Source organism: Molothrus ater, chromosome 6, assembly GCF_012460135.2.
Source record: "Molothrus ater isolate BHLD 08-10-18 breed brown headed cowbird chromosome 6, BPBGC_Mater_1.1, whole genome shotgun sequence".
Taxonomy (NCBI): Eukaryota; Metazoa; Chordata; class Aves; order Passeriformes; family Icteridae; genus Molothrus; species Molothrus ater.
Genome location: NC_050483.2, coordinates 29983088 through 30003038, shown reverse-complemented (window position 1 = coordinate 30003038; position 19951 = coordinate 29983088). Strand labels below are relative to the sequence as shown.

Genomic DNA, 19951 nt, shown 5'->3' with positions numbered 1-19951 from the left:
TTAAGCAGAAGAATCAGAAGTGAAACTAATAACATAAATCGGTCAGCTGTGCCCAAATTAGTGGTGTGAACATTTTTGGTTTTAATAATGGTGGAGCTGTCACTTAAAAAGTGAGTTAATTTGTTTGCTGGAACACTGTAATAAACTGTCATGGACAGAAAGCTGCCTTCCAGGAATGTTGTAGAGTTTCACTGTGTTTTGTTTGGTTTTGTAGCTTTTACAAAGAATTGAAGACCCTGGTGTTTGCCTTGCCATCAGTGAGCAGTCCCTGGACCAGCATCCAAACTTGGCAGCCTCTCACTTCTTGGCTGATTACCTCACAGCTCACTTCTATGCCAGTCTGACAACGGCACGCCGGAATGAAATCCAGGCACTCTATATAGGATCCAAGGTCAGTAAAACCCCTGCCTTGAGGGATTAACAGCAATAAAGAGCTGTACAAGTAATTTTGTCATGCATAGTACTTTCATAATATAAAAAGCCAGAGCATTCTCACCACACCAGGTCTAAGATCCTGAGTCTCAGGATCCAAAGGAAAGTTAGAGATGGCTTAAAGCTTCTCTTTCCTTTCTCTATTTTTGCCGTTCCATAGTATGAACAAAGCAGTCTTGGGTTTGAGCTATGGAGAATGGATTTACACACAGACTGAAAGAGGAGAGGGTGGAATAAAATAAAATTGTGGAGTTTATCAGAAAAGTTGCTATCTTTGTCCCGAGTGAAGAAGGTAGTATCCTCAACTTACTGTCTGTATCGGTAACATCAGGTGTCCTATGTATGCTCACCTGTATGGTGGTTTTTTGACTTCATGTTTCTTCCAAGGTCCTTCCAGACGTGGAGAGTATCACTCTTCTTTCTGGATGGCCACTGCTTTTACAGAAGTCACACAGGTTCTGTACTCAGCCTGGGAGTAGATGCATTAATCAGCAGATAACCTTAGTTGAATGCATTACATGTAAATAAAATGCAGTGCTTTTGGTAATGTCTGTTTTGGTGCAAGACTGTAAACAGCAGCTTGCTCCAGTGTGTGCCACACCAGTGTTTTGCTGGGCTGCCTGTTTCTTGTTCCTTCAAACTAAGATATGACTTAGTTTGAAAAGCATCCATATTAACTGTCCATTTAGAGGAGAATTGCTCTTATTTTCTCTGCGTAACATTTCCTCAGATGATAGAAGGATAAGGATTGGGTTAATATGCTTTTTATAAGTTTATTGTAATAAGAGAATGTGCTGTACTCTGCTGCAACATACTTGTCACAGGGTCACAGGTTTCACTCTTCCATATTCTCTGAAATAAGGCAGTGTTTTATGGAATGGAAAGTGGAAGCTAAGTGATTCTGCAAATCCTCTCAGTAATTCTGTAACAGAAGTAGGAATTGTTTTCAGAAGTCCCACCCCCTTTTTTTGACCTCCACCTGTCATTCCATTCTCTGCATAAATTATTGCTCTAGTTTCTTGTCTTTAATGTCACAAAAACACATATTTAAAGGTGTGTATTTTTATGATACATTTTTTTTCTTGTGTCTCAGGTGCTGCTGACTCTGCCTGAAGTCTCCCGTGTTAACTACTTCCACCTCTCCTCAAGGCCGCTGCTCATGCTGGAACAGCTCCTCATGAATATGAAGGTGGACTGGGTAGCTGTAGCTGTGCAGACACTGCAGCAGCTCTTAGCTGGGCAGGAAATTGGTATTACTGTAGAAGACATTGACAGTTTGCTTTCCAAGTATGCAGAAAAAGCTCTCAACTTCCCTTTCACATTAAAGGAAAAGCGATCAGGTAACTGTCTGTCAGAATGCTGGTTTTCATTTGGGAAAGAAGGGCCAAAATCATCCCAGAATAATTTCAGCAATCATGCCATGTTTTTTAGATGTGTGCCTCCAGTCTCCCTCTAGCCCAGAACGTGTTCCTAAAGTCTTCGCCTTTCTTGTAAATAGATGTTTTCAAGGACCAAGAGCTCCAAAAGTTTCTCAGACTTTTCTCTGTTGTTCCTTGTTGAGGTTTCTTTTCTTGTGTTATGCTGATCAGTTCTATTTTACTCCTGTTTAACACAAAGTCACTTACAACTTAAGCACTTCTAAAGCCTGCAGCCAACTACATCTGCCCTCAAGTAGAATGGGGATTTAGTCTTCTGTAGTATTTCCTCCTACCAGAGTCCTATTCCTTTTTCATATCGAAAGCTTCTAGACTCATAGTTCTGTTTAACAGTCTTGTCTCTAGCTTGTCAATCCCTTTTCATCCATGTTGTCTTTGAGTCTTGTGCACTTGGTTTCTTTTAAGGTTTTAGAACTGGAACAGCAGAGGGTGCTGCAGATCCATTCCAATGCTTTTGTGTCACTGTATTAAAAACATATGGGGTCCTGTACCTATTTGTATGTATTTATAACTGCTGATATGGTACCAATTTGCATTATGCCAGTTCCCAAGTGTTGGCTTCGTTTTGTGATTTAAAGATGCAGCTCTTGCTAACATAAAAGCATCAGACTTAATTATCTCTTTGTGCCAAATGGTCTATAACTTTGCAAGTATGCATGTTCCTTCCACCTCAATGTGAAGCATTTCATATTAGCCATAAGCCATTAACCAATTGTTTTCACATCTCTGCTGTATTGTTCCTTTAGCTGTCATTACACCCTTGCTTTGATAAGAATCCCTTTCTTTGTTTTTTAGATAACTGAATTTTATACAGTTTTGCATTAATTGTTGTGGACTAATTTGCATGCAAAACATAGCCCTGTTTTGTGCTGACCTTCTTACATACTCCTGTGAATGGATTCTTCTAATCTTCCTCTAAGGTAGATGTATTGACCAGTATTGTCCTCTGATTTTTTTTCTCCTTCTTCCTCTCTTTGTCCTAGATTCTCTGATACGTATTCAGGAAAGTCTCAATCAGGTATTGGAGTGTGAAGTAGTGTCTAAATCAGGATCATCAGAGCTATCTCCTGTCAGCTCTACTGGTAAGGTTAAGACCTTTGTGCCTCTTGGGGTTTAACCTCAGCAGCAACCACAGCTGCTTGATCATTCCCTTGTCAGTCCCTTCACAGGTGGGATGTAGAGGAGATTTGGAAAAGGGTACAACCTGGGGGTTGAGGTAAGGACAGTTTATTAACTGAAATCAAGTAAAATATAGTAATAATGATGATGAAAAGGGAGATAAGAAAAATAGAAAAGAAAAACAAAACCCAGGAAAAACAAGTGCTGTATAATACAATTGCTCACCACCTGCTGACCAGTGCCCAACCCATTCTCCTGTGTGGATCAACCCCTGCCAGCCACTTTCTCCCAGTTCATTCCCTGAGTATGCCATTCTACAGTCCTTGAAGTTTTTTTCCCTAAGATTGCTGTTGTGACCTGAGGAAAATAACACACCTCGTATTGTCTGAGAGGTTGTACTCACAGTCCTCAGACACAAAAAAAATGGAAACTAATAAATTTAAGCCAGAACAACTGGAGAATATGTGTAGCTAAGAAACAACCCGAAATTCTTCTGCAGGTTCTATTCAGCAACTCATGCAAGACATGCACAGTCTGTGTGTGCTCTCAGGGAAAGACTTAACAAAATATCTTCAGACCTCCAAGGGTGATGATTTTAGCAAGTAATGGGCCTGGACTAGAGCTGTAGAATGATATACTGATCTACAGTTTAGGGTGTCTGAACTATTTCCTCCTTCTGTATCCTGAAATGAAGACTCTTCTTGCTTACATCAAGTGACAGCAGTGTTTTGGATTGGGCTGTGTAGCTCTTCAGTTTTTTTCTTATAATGGTCAGTCTGATATCTCTGTCCTGTTGAAAAACTGGAATGCATGGTCCTTTAATGTTTGTTTGCAATCTGGTATCTACTTGAATGAGAATGAGTTAGCTTTAGTGAAATGGAAATTTTTGTTCTTCTTTAGTTTAATATGCTTGTAAACAAAAGGTGGCTTGCAGGGCTGCAGGGATACGTTGAACTTTTAAATTAACCTGTGTAACTGACCCACATCATATAAACTAATAGCCCATCTAATACTGTAGATATCTCATTCAATGAGTATTTCATTGTTGGCGTTAAGATGCCAAAGGCAGCACTTAAATTCCTGCCTCTGTGAACTGATTTCCCCACAGCAGATTGAAAAGGCGACCAGAATAGGGAGGGTTAGGCTGTTGCTGGTTATGCCACATCTCCCCTGAGATAACAAAGGAAACTCCCAGTCTTCAGGAATGTCAACACTGGGTATACTTAAGATTCTATTTTATCCTGTATTACTTTTTGGTATCCAATGACCATTTTTTCTTCCTCCTCCAAGTCTCTGCTTGTGATACAAGAACAGATGTTGACACATTGTCTTACACCTCTCTAACTGTTGTGGAAAAAGTCTCTTAATAAGTGCATTCTCTTGCTTGTCAGCATTGAAGTACTCTAAGTTTACCATCTTAGTTTACAGCATATATATTCCTTATACAATGTTACTCTGCCATACCTAGCTGAAAGATAATGATAGTAGTCATCTTGTGAGGCAGAAAGACCTTACAGCCTCGTTGAGTCTGTAGTGTTTTCTGGTACTTGAGACTCTATTAAACAGCTTAAATCCCATTCCATATTTTTCTTGGCCTGGCTCATTTTCAGGTGTAACCATATCTGCAAGTCCCAGAGACAGAAGTCTGCCACAGAACTTGTTTCCTCAAGAATTTGTGCCTCCTGAGAAGCCACCACCCAAGCAGCAATGGATACCTGATGACACTGAAACAATATGTATGGTTTGCAAAACTGAACGTTTTACTATGGTAAGGAGAAAAAATGAAGTACAGACATTCCTAGAACTGTGACCTTAATATGAGCACTTCCTCATAGTCTGTTTTCTGAAAGACCTGAGCTACTTGAGCAGGTTTGTATGCATCACCATGGGTCCAACAAGATTGCCAGTCCTTTGGTATTTAACCATTGGTTTTTATTTAGAGTGGTTGAGGAGACTGGGAACAGATAGCTCCTTGCGGAGATCTGTGAAGTGATAGAGCCTAAAGAGGAAATCTGGTCATCAGAGAGAAGACAATTATGGGATCTCAAAAATGTGTAACACCAGCAGTATTAATATTCCAGAAGGCTGTCTAATTGACTCTGCTAGCAAGAAATAACATAACCACTGTATGATTCAGATTATGAGTATAGAAAATGAAATCTTTGCTCTTGGTTACGCTTTTCCTAAAAACTATTGTTTCACAGAGTACTTGAGAACTGCATGGGTGCTCTAAGGGAGAACATTTTTTTTAGTTTTGCAGATGTGCTGGCAGTCTGCTATCTTCTGCTGCTTAGAAACAGTACAGTTTTCTCAAAAGTGTATCTGCTGCTTTTGAATTTGGAAATTTCTTCAATGGCATCAGGAAAAACATTCTAGAGCTTTTGCCTTTTCCAGGACATGATCTAATTAGCTTTGTGATCAAAACTGGGATAATTTAAGTAATAGAAAGCCCAAGGCTGCTGCAAACGTATTTTCAATACTGGCCTCTGGGTTTGGGGTTTGATTTTTTTCTTTGCTATGCTTTCTTCAAAAAGGAATTTTAACAGGGAGAATCAATCACTGTATAATTCTGAAAGCCTTATCCTGCATAGTGTTTTCTCTCTTCAAATGAAATAAGTTTACTCACGAGTAGAGAGAGACAAGGAGGGGACTTCAGTAAATTCTCTTTGTGGCTCATCCATGACCTCTTGTGCTTAGTTTAACAGGCGCCATCACTGCAGGCGCTGTGGCAGGCTGGTGTGCAGCTCTTGCTCCACCAAGAAAATGGAAATAGAAGCTTGCAGAGAAACTCTGTCTCGTGTGTGTGATCAATGCTATAGCTATTACAACAGAGAAAACGTGCCTGGCTTGGTGCAAGACACAAGCACGTAAGTCCTTCTCTCCTAGTTCTCCTCAATTTTCAGTGGAGTGCAGGAATGGAATGAGAGAGACATAAGCCTTTGGATTTATCTGGATGATGTAACATCAGCCATTTGGCCTCCAGCGGTTGGGATTTTTAGGTTTGGTAGGTGTGGGAATGTTCCTTATGCCTCACTTTTCTTTTCACGTTGGGTTAGAACATTGGAGGGCCAGGCAACAAATTCTTTAGTTCTTTAAGTATCAATAATTCTTTAAGCATCAATTAATCACTAACCTAAGAATTCAATGTTTTGATGCAAAACATAGCACAGATTGCTACAGTGTGACAAAGTTCCTTGCAGTATACTCAATTTCTGTATTGATATTGCATGTTGACTAGCTCTGCTGAACATATCAGTGTTTTAGTTATTCCATAATCCCTCGATTATGGCTCCCTGAACCCTGGGAATTAAAAAGCAAGTTTCTGATTAGATAGGCTTTGAAACTGCTTTTAATAAAAGGGACAGCTGTGATGACAGATTTTCATAATGTAGTTGCTTTCAGCTGAGAATTGGACTGAAATTCATTGTGTGTCCACAGGCTAGATGGTGAAAAGTGCAGCTGAAAAGAGTTTTACTCTCTCTGACCTTGAGCAGGCTTAATAGGGTCACAGAGAGTAAGATTTCCAGCCATGCTTTCATTTCCCCTTTTCCTACCGAGCCTGCAGATAGCAGTATCTACTATGGCAGTATTAGTAGGCTTCCTAGGAAAGGAGCAATTCTGTGCAGCTCTGAAGAGGAACCTGTGAAAAAACAAGCAGTCACTTGCAGCTGAACAGGTTGTGTCAGAATGTTGCTTACATTGCCAGATTAGGCCAGCAATGCTCAACACTGTACTTGAATGCCACCTGCCAGGTTTGAATTAATTCTCTGGGCTTTTTTATACTCACCCTGTTTGTATATCAAACCCAACTAAATCTTAAGGGCAGTGACTTGGATACCAAAGACTTCATTTTAGCTCTGACATGTCCTGATACTGGGCGGTTCTTGTTCTCGGTGTCTGCTTTTTTATGATGTGTGCAACAGTGCTTTTCCTACAGAAGGTCATAAGAGCCAATTACTTAGTGCAGTTGAAATACAACAATACAAAGGCAGAATATTAGATTTCCAAGCAGAAGGGATTAGGGTCAGGGCAGTGTGTTGAGAAGGACAGGTAGGGATAGGTGCTGGATTTTTACAGAGCAGTGTTCTGAGGAGGGTAGCCATATTGATGTCTGCCTTAAAAGCATGTTTCCCCCAATGTGCTGGAGTAGGCATGATGGTTCTTTCTGTCATTTCATTACAGCAGAAAAGAAGATCAGGACCAAGTGGAAGGTAAGGAATGGAATAATGTTAAACCTCAGCTTTTTTAAGTGCCTAATCAGCAGTTAGATACTGGAAACTGATACACCTAGTTGCAGCTAAAGGTGATGAAAACTTCAGTTACAAAATATCACTGAAGGTTTTTGCATGTGCAGGCTGAAATTGAGCATTTCAAACTTCTGTGAATAGAAATTCAGACTTAGGAGAGCTATCTGAGCCAATATTGAATGCGTTGGATGGGTGTTATAGAAAGGAACTGAAAAAGAGTTGGAGAATCCACTTTTCATTCTAGAAACAGTGAGAGGCAATGGTGTGAGTAGGAATTGATCAGCTCACTACAGAGCAGTGCTGAGGGATCCTCTTTTTATAAACCATGACAGTACAATTCTGAGTAGCACTGCAGTGTGCTGTGGGGTTTTATACCCCGTGCTGCCAAGAGGTAGCACAGCATGAAGCCTCTCTCGTGGGTCTGGTTGTGTCCTGAGTTTCATCTCCTGTATTGATTGTGTGAAAATAGTAATTGCATTTTGGTGCCTCAATTTCCAAATCTAATATCTTAAGCTTCAGGAATAATAGCAACATTTAATTGACTTTTTCTCTGCTATTTTTCCTCAGGAGGTATTTACTGGTTTTGGTGTTTTGGGTGATTGCAAAATTTTCCTACACTGATGTGAAATTCTGTCAGAACAAGACACAGTTAGTTGAAGTGCTTATAACAGTAGCATGAAACATGGTGCAAAATTTGCATTTGTGTAATAACAAAGCAAATAATATTTTTTTCTTATTTGTTCCTTTTTAAAGTATGATGGACTATTTGAGAATTTTTTCCCCTGCTGATGGAAATTTGCTTTACTGCTACCTTTGTTTCAAGACTGAAACAGCTGAAATGTAGCTTTTGTGTAGCATTGGTGCACATCACTGGGCCTATGTGATCTATTCAATAAGAGTGGATAAGAACAATGTGAAAATCCTCAGATTTAAGAGAGAAAGAGTTTTATTTTGCTTTTCTAAATTATCTGGGGGGACTGTGAAGAAGGCTTATCAAACATTTTCTAGCCTAGTTTATTTGTGCCAATTCAGTTTCCGGTTGAACTTGGAAAAGTGCAGGGGGGTGTTAGGTTTTTCTTTACTCTAGTTGCTTTGGGTTTTTTTAAATTCACCCTACAGTTTTAAAGTTGCTCAACACTCTAAAAAGGGATGTGAACTAAATGAGTATGTTTTGAGACTTTCTAAATTTTTTCCCAGAGGAAGCTGATCAGGGGAAAGAGTAGCAAATTATCATTATTCTCCATTTCTTGGCATTGCAAGATTGGCCATTGTGTTTTTGGAATCACAAACTTGATCATCAAGTTGAGGGCTTGTGTGCTGTCAGCTACACCCAGATGACAGGCAGTATTTCATTTATAACTCTTCTGGGTTACAAGTTTCAAAAAATGTATTTCCTTAATCTGGGGGAAAGAAAACTACTTTTCACAGAAATTATATTTCTTGAATCATTTGATCAGAACTCCAGTTTTCTGCAGTACTATTTTATTAGAAAATTTAACATTAGGTGTTAGGTCTTCTTAAAATCATTTGGCCTGAAGCTCATGGACTCCATGGGCAAATCACCTGAATTTTGAAAAGAACATAGAGGTGGTTAAGTCAATTTACTCTTTCTTTTACAACTGTTCTTTATTTTCCCCTTCAAGCTGAAACCCACAGCTCTCATATTTCCAGTTCCTTCCTGCTCAGAAATATTTAATAAATTGCCTAAGGGAAGGCTAAAGAGGGAAGGCTGCTGTGCTTGATGCCCAATAGCATAAGAGTTAAAAAATAATTTGAAAATATGGTACTGGAACCAGTTTTTGGTAACAGTGACAGTAAGTTTAGGTATGATGTGGCAGACCCCTGGGGGAAGCAAATGTTTCTGTGATGTGTGCTGGACGTGTGATTCTGGCAGGAAGTGGCACAATGAGAGGACTATAGATGACTGTTTTTTGAGAGATAGGAATGTTCTGCATTATGTGTCCTTAGCTGGGTTTGTTGCTTCTTGTGCAATGATTTTACCTGGTGTTTTATTTTTTGCTGTAGAAACTTCTAATAATGAATATTCCACAGTGGTACGAATACCCAAGGCAACTGATCTTGAATGGATTTTTTCCCTGAATGAGGAGGAGAATGAAATTGTACGCAGAGAATTTTATTATGAGCAGGTGAGGTCATGAGAAAGTCCAATATAAGCAGTTCACTGGAGAGCTACCTCAATACCTATATTTGCCTGTCTTTCCTCAAATTGTCAGGCTCCCAGCTCTTCCTTGTGTATTGCCATCCTTAGCCTGCACAGTGACAGCATAGTGTGTGGCCACCAACTGATAGAACACTGCTGCAAGTTGTCCCAAGGGCTCACTAATCCTGAGGTGGATGCTGGACTCCTCATGGACATCATGAAACAATTGCTCTTCAGTGCTAAAATGATGTTTGTAAAAGCTGGAAGGAGCCAGGACCTAGCTCTCTGTGACAGGTGACTCTAATCAGATATTCACTAGGATATATTGTGGTACTGTCAAGAGCATTATCTTTTTTCATTGAGGAGTGGAGGTGGAAGGGTTACTTTGTGTTTGTACTGTGGACCAGTCTAAATGAGAATTTCATAATGCAGGAATAATGGGAAAGTTCTTATAGGAGAAGTTCAAGTAATATCACTTCTTAACAATTACTGAGAGAATTCTCTGACTAGGAAGAAATTATTCACAAAGATGGGTACATATCTTACTTATGCTGTTGTGTATCTGCTTTCAATCTGTATTTTAATACAGGATTTTAAACCTGTGCTTCCTGAGAATGAGCATTTTACACTTCTTCACGTTTTGTCCTACAGAGCTTGAGGTGGCAGGTGTGATATATGAATTTCACATGTACTGTTTTGCTGGCATCTTCAATCAGTGTGTTACACTGAACATGGCAAAGAAACCCCAAACAGTAACAAACACTCTGAAGGGATTGTATGATGGCTAGAGAAACATGGTATACTGGTGATTAGAAACCACTGTCCTGAGAGTTGTCTTTGCATAATGTTCTTCAATGTACAGTAATAGTGAAAGTGTATGTGTTTGTTTAACCTCTAGCTACATCAGCAAAGTGGATGTGTTGAATATTTTGGTTGCTGCTGCCTACCATCCAGTGCCATCTTTGGATCAGATCCTTCTCCCAGCAGCAGTAACAAGATTGAGAAATCAACTTTTGGAAGCAGAGTACTATCAACTAGCTATAGAGGTAACACTGGTGGAGGGATGTCAGTGTTAATTCTTCTGCAGTGGCTTTTGTTTTCCTCCCTCCTGACTTCAAGTGGATGTGATGTGGGAAATGGACAATATTTAAACAGTTACAAAATGAGATTAAGTTTCTAAACATGGAAGAAATAATTTTCTGAACAATGGAAAAAATTCTGAGACAGAAAAGTCCTGCTGTGGAGCAGCTGCAGAAGGGAAGGATAAGCAGCTTTGTTTTCTGGTAGAGTTAGCATTGGAATGGACTAACTGCAAGGAAGTCATTAAATGGGGGAATCTTGCAGCCAGTAGAAGTGGTGAGACACTCTTTGGGGCAGGACTTTATTTGAAGCTTAAATGTTAGATTCTATTTGTCTGTAATCTGACAGCAGACATTGGTAAGGCATCTTTCCCAACCATTTACTTGGAAATCAGCAATGTTTGCAAATCCATACCTCAGAGCTCATCTTGTGTGCTTTGTCATCATCTAATCCTGCTCCCAGCATTTTGTAAGCCTCTCTTTTTTGGCATTGCACTGTGTTAAATACAGGATTATGATACTACAAATAGTATTAAGATTTGTTAAGCAGTAATAAACAGCAAGAATAGATGACCTATTTGGATAGAAATAGTTCTTGTTTAAAAGCAGCTAAAAGAGCTTTAGGTCTACTAAAGAAAATCAGGAGTAAATTTTATCAGCAAAGTTGTGTGAAATAAAAAATATATTGGCACTTCATGAAGCCAAGATATTCTGTTGCCTTTTGCCTTCTGTTGCCTTTTTTAAAACCACAAATTTGATGAATTCTGCTTTGTAAAAATCATCTGCTTTAGAAAAGCTGATGTGAAAATGTCCTGGTTTAGAACTCATGAACTGAAATTTCCCAGATAAACAGTAGTTTAAACTTACACAATTAAAAAAACGTCCACATTTGTAGATCATGGATGTTTTGGTAGTTGGCCTTTTGTGCCAGTAATATGGAAATAATCAACATGGGTTTTTTGAATGGTTTTTCAGTTGTTTGTTTTTAATGGGAAATGTGCTCTAGGATGGGAAAGGTCAGAATCACAGACTGTGTGATAAGCCATTTTTCCTATTTGCTGTACTGGGACTGTGTTGTAATATTAACAAATTATTTTGAATTTAGGTTTCTACAAAATCTGGATTGGATCCAGGTGGAGCATGGCATGCCTGGGGCATGGCTTGCCTTAAAGCTGGAAATTTAACTTCAGCAAGAGAGAAGTTTAACCGATGTTTAAAGCCACCCATGGATCTAAACCAGCTGAACCATGGTTCAAGGCTGGTCCAGGATGTGATACAGTACCTGGAGTCCACAGTGAAGCCTGTACTCATCACAGTAAGAATCTTAAGAAATTATGGTTTAGTATACATCTTATAGGAATGCATGTTACAATAGCAGATGATAGGGTGTTTATTTTCCTTCTTTATCATGATTGTGTATTGCAAACTGAATATTGTTGAGAAATTTTTTAGCTGTTTCATCACAGTGAAGTGGTGCCTGAGAGATCGTAGATTTTATAGCAATTTGGGATATACTTTGTGGAGGGAAAATAGGCTGTACTGGATAATGTACTATTCCTACAGTCTAAGGAAGGTCAACTGAATCTCAGCAGTATTTTGTGATGCTGCAGTGATGCAATTTTTCTACTGAAACTCTGGTAACTTTATAGAAGTTCAAAGACTTTAAAGCTTTCCCACTCCTCTCATCAAAAAACACTACTAAATGGTTTGGAACTCTGATTAGGTACAAAAAAATTACTTTTTGTACTAAATAACTGCAGAATCATGATGATGAAAGACCAAGTAAATATTTTAGGACCAAAAAAAGCCTCTTTGAACTGGGTTGTTGAAGTAGATGTTGACACTGGAATTTTTTTTAAGTAAGCCTTCTACTTGTCCGTGGAAACAGCTGTGCTGGGTACAGCAACATTCAGCTCATTTGTGGATAGCAGAGTTCCAATCTATTGTTTATAAAAAGCATTGCTGGATTCTCACCCCTCTGAAGCAATACCTCGTTTAAAAACAACATAACAGAAATGCTTCAGGGCTGAGTGACAAGACCTACCTGAGAAGATTTTTTCTTGCTGATCACCTGTCATTGGTTCTCTGTGTTAATGGTAGGATGATGATTACTTTGCCACGTTGAGGGAACTTGAAGCAACACTGAGAACAAGAAGTCTGTCTCTGGAGGTGATGTGTGAGGGGAAGATTCAACACAACAGCTATTACCAGGAGTGCTTGTTCTATTTACACAGTTATGGCACCAATCTGGCAATAATAAGCTTTTACATGAGGCATGACTGTATGAGAGAAGCACTGCTTCACTTGTTAAATAAGGTGAGTAGTTCAATTTTCATCACCAAAACGGAAATTTGAAAAACAGCAGTGAGCATCATGCAGTGTTCGGGTGGCTTTCTGCACGGGAGTTTGCTGAGGTCCTGAAATGCTGTTACACAAACAATCCAGTTACTGACAGGAATTCAATGAGACAGAAGAGCAACACTGATCCTTACAGATCTAAAAAGAGCATGTAGTTTTGGTTCTTTTTATAGAGGTCCTGCATCAAGAGCACTTTGTCTTTTTTTCTACAAAGTTGAAAATGTGGGACTGTTGTCATAGAGTTCAGAAGAGAGAAGGAAAATTTTGAATTCCAGAGTGCAGATAACATTTGACACTACTCCCTATCCCATGCCTCTGTCTCGTGGTACTGTTTGTTGAATCAGATCACCCATGTTTGCACTTCTGTAACCATTAGGATTATAAGGGAATACAGAGGGCAGAAGTCTAGGGAGCCCAAAATGTGGTTTCCAGCTCTCCCTTAAGGAAATTGCATAATATAAGAGGACTTAAGAATCTCTGGAATAGTTCTGTTGTGCTAAACTACAGTTAAATCTAGAAATCATTCCAGGTTCTTACCAAGACATTAAGGGTGCTTCTTAGGAGATGTGAATCCATTATATCTCACCAGCTTGTGAGATTGTGGTGTTTCCTTTTTTAAGTTGCTGTGCTTGTGTTTGAATTACTGATTATTTTTTTATTATTTGAAATAACTCTTACTGAGAATGTACAACTTGAAACACCATCTTCCATTGTCTTTATCTGGTTATGAGGTTTGTTAATAGAAAATTAGGTTGCCTTATCTGCTCTGCTTTCCCACTGTACCATCAGTCATTCTAACATCTTACAGTCATCTGCATATTGAATTACCTTTTTAAATTTATCCTTTACATCAGTTTAAATCTGCTTTTAAAGAAAAGTTGCATATTTTTACCATGTAGGTGACATAATTTAACCTCTTAAGTAGCAGACTTGGAAAATACTCTAGACAGACAATTTGATGTGGAAGTTTTGGACAAGGAACTGGTAGTAATCATACAAACCAGAGAGGAGGGTTGGTTCCCCTAAAGCTGTAAGGTACTAAACTTCTGACTAAATATTTTGCAGTTGGTTGTTTGGAGACATTTTATGTGTACAGACTTTGTCAATTGTATCTTACTCTTGAGATTAAAAAAAAATTCAAAAATTTCATATCAAGCCTTTAAAACATTTGTGGTGGCCCTGATGACACATAATAATGTTACTGTGCAAAGAAGCACATGTGAAGCTGCATTTGCAAGACCACAGTCAAGAGGTCAGGGGGAGTAAATATCCCCCTCAGGTCACTACTTGTGAGGTTTCATCTGAACAACTGTGCCCGGTCCTGGGTTCCCATGTACAAAACAGACACTGTGAAAGGGAAGCAAGTCTAATTGAAGCCACCAAAGCATCTAGGGGCCTGAAACACCTGATATTTGAGGAGAGTGATGGAGCTAGGTTTTTCCTGCTGGAAGAAAAGGCAAGCAAGATCTGTGTGTGCTGTTTTCAGCTAGCAAGTGGGTGATTATGGCAAAAATAGAGCCATGCTTATCTCCTGTGTGCCCAGTAAAAGGGTAAGAGACAGTGGACACAATTGGGAGCAAGGGAAATTCCAATTGGATATAAAGAAAAAGGGTTGGGGTTTGTTTTGGGGGTTTTTTTTTGTGCCTATATTTGGACACAGGACCAGGGCCACAGGGAGGTTGTTGAATCATTCTACTTTGTCATGCTCAGAACTTGACTGACAGGTCTAGAGCAGCATGACCTAACTTGGAAGTCATTCTTTGAGTGGGATTTTGAACAAAATAATCCCCAGAAATCCCTTCCAGTGTCAATTATTTATTAATTTTTATGATCTCTGTCACTTAATATGCCTTTATATTACATAAGGAAAATAAACTACAGTGGCTTTGCTTCAAGCAACTTTCTGTTTGTGTAGGAATCCCCATCAGAAGTGTTTATTGAAGGGATCTTCATTCCAAGTTATGAAAGTGGAAAGCTGCATATGTTGGAGAACTTGTTGGAAACCATTGATCCAGGATTGGAAAGCTGGGGAGTCTATTTGATTGCAGCCTGCAAATACTTGCAAAGAAAGAACTATTACCATATTCTGTATGAACTGCAACAGTTCATGAAGGTAAGTTGAGGGACAGTGCCATCTCTTTCAATGAAATGTTGAATACCATCAGACTTTTGGTTATTTACTTTGGTCTAAACCTGCATGCTGGACAAGTATATTTTTGCCTCTTTACAATCTTAGAAAACATAGAAGGGCCTGAGCCTTACTAAAGCTGACCTGACTCATGTCATGGCTCTGGCACATTGTATTAAAGAAAGCAGAGCTCTGCCTGCTTTGTGTGAGCCCTTCAGTGCAGACAATGATCACTGAAGGCGGGGTCCTGTGCTCCATCTTAGTGCTGAGTGCATTTCTTCCAGGATCACGTCCGTGCTGCAATGACCTGCATTAGATTTTTCACTCATGGAGCAAAGTCTTACACTGAACTTGGAGGAAAACAGATGTGGCTTCTAAAGATCAAGGACCATCTCAAAGTCTATCTGCAGGAGGTCTCAAGAAGTTCAGGAAGGAAAAAAATGGCATTCACTTTTCGGAAGAAAATGTCTGCTACAGATGTGTCAAGGTATTTATAAACAAGAAGCTAAGTTTTAGGAGAGGTGAAATTCAGGCTTTAGACTTTGGGGCTTTTATTAGTTTCATTTAAGTTGCGTTTAGCTGACACTTACTGGTTGTCCTTGACCCAAAACTGCTTTTATGTAGTTACAAGTGTAGGATTCCCATCACTTTTTCTCCCAAAAATCCAAACCAGGAGATGGGCAGTTGTTTCTACTAAAAATCTGTATGTACATCAGACTACCCTCCTTCAATTTAAAAAACCAAACAGGAACCCTACAATGCATAGACAATTATACATCTTTCCACAAGCTGTTTTTTTTTTCTTTTTCTCTTCCTTTCCTTTCCAAAAAGCAAGCAGCTTTGTAATGCTTCACTGTCTACTGGGCTTAACTCAAAACACTGCACTATGTACAAGTTATAGGTGCTAGAGATAACTGGTTTCCTGTATTCAAAAGTCAAAGTGTAAATTTATCCTGATCTCTATTATACTTGGGGTTTCATATCTTGGTTTCCTTAGGGGCTTTTTTCTTTCTTTCTTTTAGTCTAGACTCTTAACTTAAACCTGGAGGGGCATGTGTGTGATGAGGTGAAAAAGGAGGAACAGATATTTATTTGGGGATCCAGTTTCTCTGGCACACTTCTTTGAAATAATGTGAATAATTGCTCATCTTCAGCTTGTGATGTATGTTAAGTGCACAGATCTGAAAAGTAATATTGCTGCAGACTTGTACAATGAACAAAGTCAAAAAGCAACTAAAATAATTTTTCATAAGTATGTCTTCTTTTGAAAGATATTGAAGAAATTAGTTCATATAAATAATAATTGACATTTTCTCTATTACAAAATTAAATCAGAATTTTTTCACTATCTAGGCACATCAATACAGTTGATCTGCAGATGGAAGTAACAAAGTTCCTGCATCAGTGTGAGACCTCAGGAGCCTCTCAAATGACAGACTCCTCCTTACCCACACTCTTTGGAAACAATAACATGAAAATGGATGTTGCTTGCAAGGTACTAATTGCTATTTTAAACACAGCTCTATTTTTCATTAACAATACCAACTTGTAATGCAGGTTGAAGCATTTGATGGTTGAAGCAGTTTCTTGTATTTTTTTTGGGCAGGTTACTTACGATGAATGCAACCCATCATTTATGAAAAAATACTGTTTTTCCTCAGAGTAGCAGAGAACATGTGAGAACTTGTTCTTTTGAGGAGCTCATCTCCTCAAAGTTCAAATTTTCATGGGCAGAGCATCCAAAATACAAATAGTAATATTCCTTTTGTCTGTGCACCCCATTATATTTGGAAGCGAGGCAAATAATGCTATAATTTTAACTATTCTTGACTTTGGCTCATCTCCATCTGTAAATTGCCTAATGTCCCTTAGGGGAAGCAGTGTGTGACAGTAGACCCTATAATTTGCTGTACTTCTTGGGATGGTGCTGTTTTCTGTTAAGTAATGCATTTTATTTTGGCCTCTGGGCAAAAGCTGGATTTGCATTAATGTTATTTAACCCTACATAATGAAAAAGGAATGTGCATTCCCAGACTTGTCTATGCCTCTCTTTTCAGGTCATATTGGAAGGCAAAAACATTGAGGAGGGGTTTGGGATTGCATTTAGAGTTCTTCAGGTATGGAAAAACTTGATATAGCAAGCAATATTAATGCAAAGTAACTCCTGAAAGCAGCAATTATTTAAACAAAAGCCTTTCCCCGCACCCCCAAATGTATTTTAATCCCCCCAAAAGCAAAACTTGTTAAGAAAAAAGGCACAAGTTTAAGTCTTACATGTCCATATATTTGTGGAAGCTTGGTAATGAAATTAAGATGCTGTTTCTGCAGGACATTTCCAGAGTAATTGGTTCCTACACAGGAGTGAAGTACAGCTTTTCCTTTGCTGTGCACCTTGTTCAGTGCCTGAACTCTGGCAAACCACAGTCACAGATGTGTGTAGAGACCTCTCACGTGGTGCCTCTCTGCAGTTCATGACAGTCATGCAAAGACAGTGAATAAATAAGGCCAGGGCTCTCTCTGTCTGTTCTCCTGATTTGAGAGCAAAATTAATTAACTGGGAACTCTGGCTTGGGACCTCTCATTCCTCATGTCTGGGTAGAAGTTGAATGATTATCAGTCAGCATAGCTCAGGAGCCTCTAAACTCTTCTGAGTGTTTCTCATCCATATAGTCCCAGACAGTAGAGCAGGGCACTTTTGGACAGAGGTGGCACATTGAAAGAGTATTTATGGATGTGGCAGGCCCTGCTCCTTCTTTCAGGTCAGGATGTACAAGACAGAACTCCTGTTTGCAGGGAGATGGAGAGCCTTAGAAAAATAGCACTTCTAAGCAGCAGCAGCAGCCACTGCCTCCAGTAAAAATGGAGCAGTGAGTCCAGCTGCCTATCACTTCCATTTCCATCCTTTTTTTTCTTTACTTACTCATTGCAGGATCAGTTCACAGCTTTTATCATCTCTCCCCTCATGGTCAATTGCCTCCTGTTTGGGGTATTCAAAGGGTGGCTGTTGGTGGGGAGGCTGGAGAAATATACTGGGAATGTGCTAAGTGAGGGAGAGGTGGGTAGGGATCTAGGAAAGAGCTTTTGCCAGAAGAAATAAAACTGTTTTGCCACTCCTGAAAAGAAGGCAGTAACAGCACTCTTGTTCTTGAGCAGGATTGATTTTTACAAGTCTGGTTATAAAAAAACCTTTAAGTCAACCTGGAGCAGTGGTGAGTGGAAAACCAGAGGCTCCCAAAACAGCTTTGAGTTTTTGGAGCGTAGTGTGGTATTTTGTCCTTAGGAGAGACTGTCTCAGTTGTGTAGACTCCCTCTGAGCAAACCTGCTGAGAGCATTCACTGTGTTGCTCTGATGTTCCAACTACCTCTAGGACTTCCAGCTGGAGGCTACAGAAGTGTACAGCAGAGTGGCCAAGCAGCTGGTGAAGCAGCAGAAATACAGTGAGATCCAGCAGCTCCTGAAGTGTGTCAATGAGTCTGGAGTGGCAGCAAAAAATGATGGGGATAACATTATCCTAAACTGTCTAAATGAGTTCAGAAACATTCCTGCTGAGGTAATTCTGTCCTACATTGTGTCTATTTTGAAGTAAAAAGGATATAGACCATACAGGCTGCAGGGAAGTCTGGTGCCTGTACTGCTCTTTCAGTGAGTCCTTCAGATGCTCTGGCTCCTTGCTGTGGGCATAGCTGCAAGGTGGGAGTGCATGGCTTGCTTGTACAAGATACTCTAAGAGGAAGCCATAAGTAGCTGTAGCACACTCCTACCCAGCACTTCCCAAATGGATACCCGTGGGAGGCACGGAACATTTGCTTCACAAGATCCTGTCAAATGCTGCGGGGTGTTCCCTTCAGTGAGGCCTCCCTGGCTAACACAGAGCACATGTGGAGGCAGGAAACTCCTGCCTCCATAGGAACCAATTTTGTGGTTCCCTTTGCCTACCACAGTGTTTTTTCCATCCCAGTGAAGGAAGGAGATGCACTCTGCTAGTTCTATTAATTAGATTAGGGGATGCTGTCCACTCTTTGGGTCAGGGTGGGGCATGGGGTAACTCCTGCTGGGATGGGGGGAACCTACAAATTCATTTCATGCAACACAAGCCATGTCCAGGAGAGACTCATAGCATTCTCTAGGGATACCCCCCAGAGATGGCAGGCAGGAAAAGCTGTGGGGAAAGGGAAGACTTGGAATTAGTATTTTTTTGTATTTTCTACATCTGCAACTCTTGCAGCTGGGACAGTCTAAGCACCTGCTGTCATCTAAGCAGCCCTGCCTGTCCACAGGGGTTTGATCCCTGATGGGGTAAAGTTTTTCAGACTATTATCACTTTAAATGTGAACATCTTTTCCCTTCTTTGGATACAGGATCTTGATAATCTGATTCAGGATATGGACAGTGATGAAAACAAGGTAAGTAAAGTAGCAAGAGCTAAACAGCCCAGTCTTGGTCTGCAGCTTGCAGGGTCTTTTTCACTGTCTTCTCTCTCATCCTCATGCAAATGTGATTTTTGAAGGCTACCTTCCTAGATTGTTGAAATCACAGTGAATCCCTCAAGGCCATGGTGTTTGTGACATGTGTAAAGCTGTGACATACAAATACCAACTGGGACTATCCCTATTAGTTCCCTGAGAGCCCTGAGAGCGAGGGCTGGACATTTATTAGAGTGGGAGGAAAAGTATTTCAGAAAGGCACATTGGTGGGTTTGTTAGTTTGTTATTCAACTGTTCACATAGGTGCATGCAGGTTTCTAGTAATAGCAGGCAGCTAATGATGACCACATCAGCTTCTTGTTTCAGGATTGTACTATTTCCATGGTGATCAAGAGTTAAATGTTAAAACTTCTCCAGCTTCTGATAGACTTTTTGTCTTAGAGGAAATGAAGCCTAAACTAGTTCATATCTTTGTTGGCTTTCATGCCAGCCAGCCAAGCCATGGAGAACGGTAGATGCCTGTTTATAGAAGTGGCTGTGACTCAGCCTTTGGGGATTGTTGTAGA

At 39.8% G+C, this 19951-nt stretch overlaps 1 protein-coding gene across 2 annotated transcripts in view; it reads left to right on the top strand.

Annotated features, from left to right (window-relative positions):
- The window catches only part of ZFYVE26 (zinc finger FYVE-type containing 26), a 48981-nt gene that overhangs the window by 26200 nt on the left and 2830 nt on the right, over positions 1 to 19951 (top strand). For both annotated transcript variants that reach the window (XM_036383780.2, XM_036383778.2), the window contains exons 24-40: positions 215 to 391; positions 1526 to 1772; positions 2852 to 2950; positions 4598 to 4755; positions 5685 to 5854; positions 7170 to 7198; positions 9260 to 9381; positions 9469 to 9689; positions 10294 to 10441; positions 11580 to 11789; positions 12575 to 12790; positions 14748 to 14945; positions 15245 to 15447; positions 16314 to 16455; positions 17018 to 17077; positions 18329 to 18511; positions 19320 to 19364. In XM_036383780.2, coding sequence (XP_036239673.1) covers positions 215 to 391; positions 1526 to 1772; positions 2852 to 2950; positions 4598 to 4755; positions 5685 to 5854; positions 7170 to 7198; positions 9260 to 9381; positions 9469 to 9689; positions 10294 to 10441; positions 11580 to 11789; positions 12575 to 12790; positions 14748 to 14945; positions 15245 to 15447; positions 16314 to 16455; positions 17018 to 17077; positions 18329 to 18511; positions 19320 to 19364 — 2628 coding nt within the window. The remainder of the gene's footprint in view (positions 1 to 214; positions 392 to 1525; positions 1773 to 2851; positions 2951 to 4597; positions 4756 to 5684; positions 5855 to 7169; positions 7199 to 9259; positions 9382 to 9468; positions 9690 to 10293; positions 10442 to 11579; positions 11790 to 12574; positions 12791 to 14747; positions 14946 to 15244; positions 15448 to 16313; positions 16456 to 17017; positions 17078 to 18328; positions 18512 to 19319; positions 19365 to 19951) is intronic.